The 12260-nt window shown below is 42.0% G+C and overlaps 1 protein-coding gene across 2 annotated transcripts in view; it reads left to right on the forward strand.

The window, feature by feature from the left end:
• The window catches only part of CDK15 (cyclin dependent kinase 15), a 111730-nt gene that overhangs the window by 22328 nt on the left and 77142 nt on the right, over nucleotides 1-12260 (forward strand). For both annotated transcript variants that reach the window (XM_056111814.1, XM_056111815.1), the window contains exons 5-6: nucleotides 2531-2625; nucleotides 3666-3728. In XM_056111814.1, coding sequence (XP_055967789.1) covers nucleotides 2531-2625; nucleotides 3666-3728 — 158 coding nt within the window. The remainder of the gene's footprint in view (nucleotides 1-2530; nucleotides 2626-3665; nucleotides 3729-12260) is intronic.

Consider the following 12260-nt stretch of genomic DNA (forward strand, 5'->3'; position numbering starts at 1 on the left):
GCGGGGGCAAAAGACTGCACTGTTCTCGTCCGGGATCTGGATTTTTAGTCTCCAGGATTTCTAGACCTCCAGGACCAGCCACCACCATGCTGAGACCACTCTCCGCACACATGAAGGTACTGGCAGAGGGACAAAGCCACGCGGGTTCTGGGGCCGAGACCTCCAAGCCTACTCGGATTGGAGTCGAGCATCTTCCATCCAGATCCTCCAAATTCCAGCAGGCGGGGGTCACACCCACCACCTGGTCCCCTGGCGCCTTGTAATCCCATCAGTGGCCAAGACTCAGAGACTATAAAATCCAGATCCCAGACCAGAACAGTGCAGTCTTTTGCCCCCGCGCCTGGGTGTCCCTCGCCGGGACCCCTTGGAGGGGAGCGGGTTGAGCTTTCCTCCCCGCCCCGACCGGGGCTCCGGCAGCCGAAGACCTCCAGGACCAGCCACCACCATGCTGAGACCACTTTTTTTCTTTAAAAAGAAAAATAATTAGGGACTGGAGTGATAGTACAGCAGGCAGGGCATTTGTCTTGCATGCAGTCCACCTCAGTTCATTTCCCACATGGTCCCTTGAGCACCACTAGAAGTAGTTCCTGAGTGCAGAGCCAGTAGTAACTTCTGAGCATTGCTGGGTGGGTGACCCCAAAACAAATATAATTAATTAAATTAAAAAATAAAAAATAATAATTAAAAACTTTTTGTTTATTTATGGGGACTTGAAGGCCAAACCCTTTGGACAACCTCTCTGACCTATTTTTAGCTTCTAAAGGAATTTTCATAGAAAGTTCCAAAATTTCATAGAAAGTTGCTCCAATTCTTAATTCCATCACTAATGAATAAGATTTCCTTTTTCTATATCCTTCTCCAACACTCGTTGAAGAAAGCACCTCTTTCGGATGACACCAGCAAAATAAGCTTCTCCCAGAGTTGGGTTTGTGCCTGTCTCTGCTCTAATCACTGTATAGGAGGGAACTGTGTTCTGACACACCGGCCTGGGTCACATGCCCAATTTTTTTTTTGGGGGGGGGAGGTATCTGCTAAACAAGAATTTCTTGGGCTGAATAGGGAGGTTGTGGGTTCCAAGGGAAAATAGAACTGTCCCCCCTGAATCGGGGAATTGCTGCATGGGGAGGAATTGAGAGAGGATCCATTAGGATAAGAGTCCAAAAGAATTTTTGTTCTAAAATTTTGCAGGGAGTCCTTAGGTTGGTTTTGTTTTTTCTCAATTCTAGTTGAGAGCTGGTGCAGGGATTCATGGTATATCAGCATATCCAGCGTGTTTATTGGCATGGATTTATCTTCAATGTTGTTTCTGTGTGTGTGAATACCCTATTATCTCCTGGTTGTGCCTTTTCTGGTCTTTACCCTCCTGAAAATCAGGGTCTTTCTAACTCTGGAGCCCCCAGAGATAAACTTTGTAACATGGCCTCATAGTCACTCTCTGATTTTTGTGGTAACTTCTCCCCTTTATGGCTGCCTTTTATTAATAATAAGCTGTTACTGAAATGCAAGAGAAATTCCTTATCTTCCCACTCCCACTCCTCTGTGCTCGCCAAGTTAGGTTCTCTTCTCTTCTCAGGTTTACTTTTGAATTCTTTCCACAGAAGTTGGCAACTCTCCCTTTAAGAAACCTCCTCCACCTTTTGTTATGTTCAACAATTATTCATTCAGTGCCTTATCCCTGACTTTTGCCAGTCACATCTGTGGACCCTCATGGGCCCTGGAGGATGCTGAATTTTGGAGAATGATCTCAGGTTGCAGAGTCCTGCTCTAGAAGGCAGAACACTCCATTTCCTGCTCTTCCATTGGCCTTTGTCTCTCCTGGCCTCCTGTCTCCTAGCTGCGGAGCAGAGATGATAAGATTCCCAAGGGAAAGCATTTGCAAAGTGCTTTGAGTGCTTTGATGAAATTGATTGGGTAAATGGAAACATATTTTTTGACTACTCTAGCCTGTAAGAAAAATAAGTTATGTTAATATAATGACTCACCATTTAACAAATAATGAAGGGTTCCTTGTAATTATGATTTCACAATCAGAAATTCTTTTTCCATTAGTAAAATAAACCATAATACTTGATTTGAAATGTTTTTAAAAAAATAAAGTCTGCTTGATATCTTTAAGACAAATACTTTCAGATTGGGTATAACTCAGTGATAGAGCAGTTGCTTTGCATATGTGAAGCCCTGGATTTGATGGGGGCAAGGAGAAAGGGAGAGGGAGAGAGACAGAGACAGAGACAGAGAGAGACAGAGAGAGAGAGAGAGAGAGAGAGAGAGAGACAAAGACAGAGACTGAGACGGAGACGGAGACAGACACAGGGACAGAGAAAGAGTCCATACATGGACAGGGAATTGCTCAAAGGGCTGGAGAACATGCTCTCCGTGCTTTACACGCAGGAACCCCTAGTTCTGTCTCTGAATCCACATGGCCCATACCCCACTGCAATGTCCCCTGAGCACTAAGTGTGGCCCCACAAAATAAAAATGAGACAGTACTTATTGATGATTGAATGGACATTTTCTTTAATTTTTCTAGCTTCCCTCCTGAAGGGTATGAAGCATGCCAATATTGTGCTCCTGCATGACATAATCCACACCAAAGAGACGCTGACATTTGTTTTTGAGTACATGGTGAGTTGCCCTAATGTTCTCCAAAGAATGAAGGGAAAGTCTGGTGCTTGCATAATAAATGTGTTAATATTTTATGGCATGATAAAACTTTCATTGCAGCAAGAAAAGTGTCATGGAAATTGTCATTACTGTGATTAGTAGAGCCTATTGTTCTCACACCCAGTCCTTAGTTTTGCTACTTAGCCCACTTGTTTTTGCTGCCTTTCTGCTCTCTCACCAGGAAAAATAAATAAGAACTTTGAATTTGCCTCCTGAATAAATTGTTTGCTCCTATTTTAATCTATTTTTAATAACCAGCTGAGTAGAAAGCAACATTTTTTCATGACACAAAATATGCTACTCACAAGTTCTTAAAAATTTGTAGCTATGTTTACTAGTTAATAATGAATTTTTTTTATAGAAACACATTAAAACAAGCAGAAAGAGGCTGGAGAGATAGTGTACAGGTTAAGGTATTTGCTGACGTGATGTGGCTGACTTTGGTTCAGTCCTTAGGTGCATACAGTCCCCTGAACATATCCAGTAATGAACCCTGAACACAGAGCCAGGAGTTAGTCCTGAGCACAGCTGGGTATTACCCAGAAACCTAAAGTAGAATAAAATAAAAGAAGAAGAAACCTTAAGTCATGTGTACCTGACCTGTATCCTAGAATACTAGTGGGTGAACAGCCTCTGGGTCATTTTATTCAGAAGTACTCATTTCAATTGCCTTCTCATTGCTTCAGGAAACAATCTTCCTCCTAAGAGCAGACAGAACTGTGCAACTGTGGTGCTTCATAAAAATCTGGTTGTGTATGTTTTGTACCTAGCCCGGCAAGCTACCGAGAGTATTCTATATGCCAGACACAGTAACAACAAAGTCTCCAATGGAGACGTTACTGGGCCTGCTCGAGCAAATCGACGATCAACAGGAGGGCCTTTACTTTACTTACTTTACTTTAAAATTCTAACTTTGCAATGAGTTTGAGAACAAAGCCTGTGGTCTACTTTAGGACACAATTTAAGCACCATTGACATCACTTTCTTCCTCTTTTGTCCAGCACACAGACCTGGCCCAGTACATGTCTCAACACCCAGGAGGACTTCATCCTCATAATGTCAGAGTGAGTATGTCATGGCACTATAACAGAATGAAATCATACTTAACTAAAAATTTCTTTCCTTCCCTTTAAACTTGATACTCCTCTTCCCTTTCATTGCTGTTATGCATAGGTGGTATGTACCCTTTTATTCCTGACTCTTTAGTGTAACATTTTTGTGAGTCACCTATGTTGTTGAGTATATCAACAGTATATTGCAGGATTCTTTCCTGGTTTTCTCACAGCAGAAGAACTTTGAAATAGACAGCACTGCAGAGCCATAGCCATGGCACTAACTAAGAAAATGAACATCATTGATATTTTGGAGAAAAGTTAAAAAGGCAAGTTGCAGGAGCAGAGAAAAAATAGTACAGTGGGTAAGGCACTTGCCTTACACGTGTCCAAACTGGATTCAATTCCTGGCACCCCATATGGTTTCCTGAGTCCCACCAGGAAGGATGCCTGAGTGTAGAATCAGCAGTATTCTCTGAGCACCCCTAGGTGTGGCTCAAAAAACAAAGCCCCAAAACCAACCAAACAAAAAAGGCAAGTTGCAGGCCCTGGAGATGCTAAAAGGGCTGGAATTTATGCTTTATGGAGCCCCAGCTTTAATGCCTGGCACAACATGCTGCCCTGAGCACCACCAGGAGTGAGCTCACAATTGTGACCACAACTAACACTGTGCTGGGGATAGCACCTTGAGTATGTGGCTGGGTGTAGTCCCTCTCATCACCATGACCATCCCCCGCCCCCCCCCACCAAAGCAAGATGCTTTCTTGACATGGAGCCATGATTAGCTGCTTTCTGGGCTGTGTAACTCAGTCATAATCCTCATGTATATTTTCTTTCTTTCTTTCTTTCTTTCTTTTTTTTTTTTTTTTTGCTGTTTGGGTCACACCCGGCAATGCACAGGGGTTACTCCTGGTGGTGCTCAGGGGACCATATGGGATGCTGGGAATAGAACCCGGGTCGGCTGCGTGCAAGGCAAATGCCCTACCTGCTGTGCTATCACTCCAGTCCCCGCAAATTATCTTTTAAAATATAAACCAATAAAAAAGAAGTATATTGAAAGGGAAAAAGAAGTGCATTGAAAAGAAAAAAAATGAAACTAGGTTTTATAAAAAAGAAATACCTTGTTTATTTCAGGCTGCTGTAGTCCATGGAAAAATTTGTGTTGAACTCACTGTTCTTGTCCTACTAGGGATAGCAAATTAAGAAATAGCTTTGTTGGATCTTATTTCATTCCCCTTTTGCCTGTTTTATCAGATTCATTATGTATGGAGCCAAATTGTTTTCCTTGGAATACAAATAATAATGAACTTTTAATGAAATGTAATTCTACATGTTATAATTTTTATTTTAATTTTATAAAGTTATTCACAGTAATTCATTACACTTCATATTCAAATACCAGCCCTACCTCCATTGCACCTTCCCACCATTATCTCAAATCCCAAACCGTGCCCCCTATGACAGAACCAAAACAATTAATTTTGTATTGCTTCTTATGAATAATCCACTAAAAATGGTGCAATAAAGTTTCCTTAGAGGAAAGTGTGTGAAGATTGTTGTATTTCATCCTGGAGCCATTAAACCCTTGTATAAGAGGTTACTAACATGTTTGTTAAACCCCATCAAATGTTGTGTGCTACTCTTGGTACAATCAGTGGTGTAGACTATGAGAGGCTCGTTCCAGGAATTCTTTTTTTTTTCTTTTTGGGTCATACCCAGCAATGCACAGGGGTTACTCCTGGTTCTGTGCTCAGGAATGACCCCTGACAGTGCTCAGGGGACCATATGGGATGCTGGGAATCAAACCTGGGTCGGCCGCGTGCAAGGAAAATGCCCTACCTGCTGTGCTATTACTCCAGCCCCTCGCTCCAGGAATTCTAAAATTTAGAATATGATTATATAGCAGATTTACTTATGCATTAGACTTGTCCAAGCCTATGTAGAGCAGCTGTGAGCATGGTGGTGATTGGATTCTGCAGGTTTTCAGCTGCTAGGGCACGGGGTCTGGAGGCATCTCTGTGACATGTCCTTCTATGTTGCTCTCCTCCGGGAGCTCCATGTTATAAATTTTTGAAACCATTTGCAGCTCAAACTTTTCACTTCCTAATATTTTATTGGCTCTAATTGATTAGCCCTTAGCATAACTATATGAGATACATACACAGTTTGCATTCCTTTATGTTTTCACTTGAGAAATAGTTACCAAGAACTTAGTAATATTAGTATTATTAGTACTTATTAGTACTTAATAGAACTTAGTAATATTAGTAAGTTCTGAGATTTCAATAATGAATAAGTTGTGTTTCTTATTTTTAATGAGCTTAAAATGCAGTAAGATATATGAACTTGGATAGGCATATAATGCAGGCTACTGGTATATCCGGCTGGAGCGATAGCACAGCGGTAGGGCGTTTGCCTTGCTCGCAGCCAACATGGCGGACCCGAGTTTGATTCCTCCGCCCCTCTTGGAGAGCCCGACAAGCTACCGAGAGTATCTCGCCCGCATGGCAGAGCCTAGCAAGCTCCCCGTGATGTATTCAATATGCCAGACACAGTAACAACAAAGTCTCCAATGGAGACGTTACTGGGCCCACTCGAGCAAATCGACGAACAACGGGAGGGCCTTTACCTTTACCTTTACTGATATATTAGTTAGAAGTAGGTGAGAATTCATATCACTGTCACTGTCCTCCTGTTGTTCATCGATTTGCTCTAGCGGGCCTAGTAATGTCTCCATCTTGAGACTTGTTGTTACTGTGTTTGGCATATTGAATACACCACAGGTAGCTTGCCAGGCTTTGCCATGCAGGTGAGATACTCTTGGTAGCTTGCCGGGCTCTCTGAGAGGGGCAGAAGGAATCGAACCCAGCTCGGCTGGGCTGGCTGCGCACAAGGCAAACGCCCTACCGCTGTGCTATCGATCAAAGACTAATCCATTTTTGGAGTCAAAGAGTAAGGTTGTAGGGCAGAGTGATAACGAGAGTGAAAAAACATTAAAAATGGCTATATGAGAGTGGGACACATTAAAAATGGCTATATGAGAGTGGGATAGGGAACTAACTAGGGAAACCAAGGAGAAATATTCAGCCATGTACTAAGAATCCTAGTGAGGATGAAAGCCTTTAAATTATCTGCAAGGTCGTAGAATTTGGTTTTTTTGTTTGTCTGTTTTTTGTTTTAATGACAGTGTCTACCTTCTCTGAGAAGGTAAATAGACAATTCAGAGTTAAGGTTTGCCAAAAACAAAAGAAGAAATCACAGTTGGGAAAGAGTTTAGCAGAGTGTCAAGAGGTTAAAACAAAGGTCAGTGGTTTCTAATAGATGTAATCTAAGGGGAGGAAGAAATGATAGCAGGTACTGATAGGAAGGAAGAGAGCAGAAGAATCAAATAACTAGATACACTGATTAAATAGAAGAATGGATGAAGAAAGAGTAACTATGAAGAAGATTTTCTGGCTTGAGTATCTAACACATACCAGGCATTATACTAAACATTCAGAAGAACAGAAAGGCATAGAAGACACAATTCTTGTCCTCCAAGGCACTTACAACCAATAATGAGATTAAAAAAATGTGAATAGAAGACATTTGTAAGTAATGACAAATAAGAAATGAGAAAATGCATTATAAATGTGCATAGAACTAAGAGCTCTCTTCTCCTTCTAAGAGATTTTTGTTAAGCTATGTCTTAAACCATATGCTGCATTTGAAGAGGTTGAAATAGGGGAAGATGTTACAGAAAAGATATTTGCTTTTAGATGAAGTTCAGAGCAGGGAAGTAGAGGATGTGTTCAAGAGGAACTGAGAGTCGATGATCAGGGTTAAAGGGACTATAATTATTTCCAGTCTTCAGGTTCTGACCCTTTAGTAGATTATAAAAGTAACTTGATAATTGGCAACCAGCACTTTAGAGAATACAGTGGATGAGAAGGAATGACAACATATTACATTTTGTATTATTTTATGTAACCTTTGTTCCAGTTGAAACCATGCATATAGTTATATACGTGTGTGAATAGTGTGTATACATAGTTTTACTGTAGGCTATAGTAAAAAAAAATAGCCTCAAAGACTCGGGGTCACTCTAGCTTCTTTCTTTTTCAATATTGGAATCCAAAGCTCTAGAGAATATTTTGCCTGAGGTTATATAGCCCACTTTTGTCTGCTAAAACAGGTTCTCTGGTAAGATACTTTTCCTTTAGTGTCAAACTGAATCTGAAATCCTATTGTATACATAAGCCTGGGGGGAATGTTTGGGGAGATAGCTGAGAGCCTCTTTTCCTAAGATGTGAATTTATTCCTTAATAGAATTCTTAAAGGGAGTTGAGTTGAAGGAAATTTGTGTAACTGTTTTCTGTGGGAGGGATTTAAGAGAGGATCCTAGAGTCAGCTATTTCAGGTAGAAGTTTGTTGGTGTGGTCTAGCCTCATTAGTTGGAGAACTTCAGTGAGAAGATGAGTGGCTGTGGTCTGATGGTAAGTCTAAGATGAAGCCCAAGTTTCTGAATCTCTGTGAAAATTTCCATATGCTTGCGAGGAGGTGTGAAATTCCCCAACCATGGGGCTGTGTAAACCCCTCTTGTGCGTGGGGATTACATTTGAAAGAATGTTCTCGGGCTCTCCCTCTCACGGGTGCTCTCAAGTGCTTCTCCACCAGGGATGCTGTTGCCTTGGATGGACAAAAGAAGAACGAGGACCAAGCTGGTTGCTGATTAGTGGCCCTTTATTCAATCTCTCATCTCCCCCAGCTCTCTCCAATTCTCTCTCTCTCTCTCTCTCTCTCTCTCTCTCTCTCTGTGTCTATCTCTAACCACGCAATTCTTTCTTCCCTCTGTACCCGTCTCCTCTCTCTCTCTCTCTCTGCTGTCTCTCCTTCAATCAACAAATCCATCAATCAATCCAACCATCAATCCATTCCAACCATCAATCCATCAATCCAACCAACAATCCAATTTTCTCCCCGAAGCCGCTCTTTTCAATCCTCTCATCATGCCACCCCAACTACACCTCCCCACAGGAAGCATCATCAAAAATGTTTTTCCAATCTTCCTAAACACCTGCAGCTCACAAGGGCCAGCCCTTGAGGTGTGTTTCTCCACTCCTTAGATCTGAAACTTAATTAACATCTTTAATTCTTCTTCCTCATATTTACCATTCTGTATGGACGCAGTAATAGACACTTTAGGCGTGTAGGGTGACTCTCCTGGGGACATCTTACCACAGACTCAGACTAAAGTGCTCAGGCCGGGTCAGTTATTCCTAACCCCAGCAAGGTCCAAATATAGTTATTGCCTTTGGATCATTTGAATTTGTCCATGACCCAGCTCTTAACTTATAGTTAAGCACTAGGGCACTTTGGCCAGGCACATTTCGATGCCGGGGTAGCTCATTGCTCACTACTTGCCCTGGATCCATCTAGTCCCTCGTTGGGACCCTGCTTTGGGGGATCTAGGAAGTAAGGGAAACTGAGGCTTAAGTCGAAGAACAGATGTCCAGAAGGTATATTATCTGGAGCCAATCAACTCCCAAGCCACAGACTTGTCTTTTTAACTCTCTTCCTGTATCTATACAAAAAGCAATTGCTCTGAAATAGCTAACCATGCAAAGAACATTAAGGAGAAGAGAAAGACAATATTTACAAGTCAGAGTCTGATCAGGAGACAAAGGTAATTGACAGGTTGAGAGGCAATCAACAAACACAAGCTCCCAGCGGCCAGGGAGGAAGGTCAAACCAATGTTATCCTGCAGATCTCTAACATGCTTCAAGGTGATGAGATGCTGCTGCTGCTGCTGGATTAGTAGCAAGATTCTACATAAGAAAGTTCTAACTGAGGATAGTAAAGGTATGAAAGAACGTGAGAAGGGAAACAGGAGTTCAACTAACTGTGTCTGTAGGGGGAACAAAGGGGCTAAATATAGACTGGTTTTGAGTCCAGGAAAAAAATGAATTTCAAAAAAATGGACCCAGAAAAATGTTTTATGAAAGTCAAAGGAAGAGATCATTTTAAGCAAAGCATGACTGAGAGTATCTCAAGCACCAAAAATATAGTTGAATCATGATTGATTGCAAGGACTGCATCATTGAGAGACACAGAATAAAGGAATTTATTAGGTGCACCTGGGAGAACAAAGAAAGAAATCATCCCACCAACATAAGTGAGTAGAGACACCAGTGACAATGTGGCTTGTCAGGGAACTGACAATATCTTCCTTCCAAGAACTGAAGATAATTCAGTAAGGCTGGATTTTAGATTGAACAGAGTTGGAGATAGTTAGAGTTGAGAGGAATTCAATTGGAAGCAGAATAAGAAGGGCCTAGTTAGATTATTACATAGAAGAGTCATTAAGTGGTCTTAAGTAGGAGGTGGTGAATTTAGATTTTCTTTTCAGAAAGATCATTGTGATGACTTAGAGATGAAAATATTTCAAGGGTGCCAGTAACTTTCAAAAAATGTTTGGACCTTGTTCTTTCCTTTTTATTTTTTTCTACTTCCACCATGCTCTCTTATTTACTGTTCTCATTCTCTAAATGTTGATGTCCATAGGGTTTCTAGACTTCACAGTAATCAGGAAAACCTTGGTGCAGATATGAGATGATTGAGGAGGAGAGTGAGTATACATGTGATCAGTTGCATAATTAGTGGGAGATGGAAGTGCCTGCAATTTTTCTAACTTTTCATGTGTAAATGGGAAATGGATTTCAGAGGTCTATAGCGAGTAAAGCTGTTGACATGCTGGATTTGAGGCAATTATGGGATGCATGGCTGAACTTCAGACTATATGGGTCTAGGGCTGGAGACTGAACTTAATGGGCTGAGAATATGCTTTGTGTGCTAGAGGCCTGGATTTAATCTGCAGGACCACATTCCCTCAAGTACTGCTGGGAATGATTCTCTGACCCCACCCCAATCAAAGAGTCAGAAATAGTCCCCAAATACTGCCACAATTTTTTCATGGTCTACCCCCCAAACTCCAGTGCCCCAAAAACAAGGCTCTGTAGGTGTAGAGTTGAAGAAAGTGATCTGAGTTGGAGATAAAGATGGGAGGGAGGTTGAGCCACAGCCTAGTGCTTTGGGGGATATTCCTGGCTCTGTGTTTGGGAGAGTTACTCTCAGCAGCGCTCAGGGGGACTATGTGCTGAGCATCAAACCAGAGTTAGCCTCATGTAAGACAAGCTCCGTCATACCTATGCTATATTGCCAGCTATGGAGACAAAGATTTTTAACAAAAGCGTATTTGTAGTCTGGAGAGATAGTCTAAGAGGCTAAGGTACTTGTTTTGCATGTGACTGAACCAGGTACTGCATATGCTCCCCCAAGCTCCTGGAGTGATCCCTGAGCACAAAGCCAGGAATAAGCTCTAAGGATCATGAGATGTGGCTTCCTTCCCTCAAGCCATAGCCAAATGTGGTTGTTAACTGAAGGATAAGATGATTGAGGGAGAATGTGTAGGTTTAAAAGAGAAGGCCAAGGAGAGAGCCCTCTGGGCCAATCTCCAAACAAAACTGGGTTTCTAGAGCATTGGTAGGAGTGAAACCTAAACACTGAGCCAGGAGCCTCTGTGCACGGCTGCATGTGACCGCCTTTCCCTCACCACTGCCCCCAAGGCATATCATACCCTAAGGAATATTGATATAGTAGAGATTCGCAGAGATGAAACCTATGAAAAGAACAACCAGAGGGGTTTGTTAAAAATTAAGAAACAATGGGACTGGAAAGATAGTACAGTGAGTAGGGATTTACATTGTACCTGGCTGATTTGGGTTTGATCCTGCACCCTAAATTATCCCCTGAGCCTGCCAGCAGTGATTTCTGAATGCAGAGTAAGTGTGAGCACATCCAGGTGAGACCCCAAAGCAAAACAAAACAAAAATGCAGAAGTTGTAAGAGGAGGAAGAAGAAGGAGGAGGTGGAGGAAAAAAAGGAGGAGCATGAAAAAGAAGAAGGAAGAGAATGAGGAGGAAGGAAGAGGAGATGGAGGAAAAAGGAAGAAGAGGAGGAGGAAGAAGATGATGATAATGAGAAGAGAAGAGAGTTTTGGAAAAGAAGATATGGTAAACAGTTCCAAAGGCTGAAAAGAAAAGGAATGAGACAAGCTCTTCAGATTTTCATAGCAAAAAGCATCAGCGACCAAGCACTGTAGCAATATAGCACTGACGTCCCGTTGTTCATTGATTTGCTCGAGTGGGCACCAGTAACATCTCCATTGTGAGATTTGCTGTTTCTATTTTTGGCATATTGAATATACCACGGGAGCTTGCCAGGTTCTGCTGTGTGGGCGGGATACTCTCAGTAGCTTGCCGGGCTCTCCAAGAGGGATGGAGGAATCGAACCCAGGTCAGCCCCATGTAAGGCAAATGCCCTACCCGCTGTGCTATTGCTCTGGTCCATCAGTGACCAAGTAAAAACATTATTTAATAAGTGATCATTGTAAAAGTTCTTTAATAGGTGGATGAATTTTACATTTTAGAGGACCAATGTTTGCATATGATTGCATGATCTGGCCAGTGACTAGGTGAGATGCTGAAGTGGATCAGAGAGGAGGT

Source organism: Sorex fumeus, unplaced genomic scaffold, assembly GCF_029834395.1.
Source record: "Sorex fumeus unplaced genomic scaffold, SorFum_2.1 ptg000014l, whole genome shotgun sequence".
NCBI classification, from domain to species: domain Eukaryota; kingdom Metazoa; phylum Chordata; class Mammalia; order Eulipotyphla; family Soricidae; genus Sorex; species Sorex fumeus.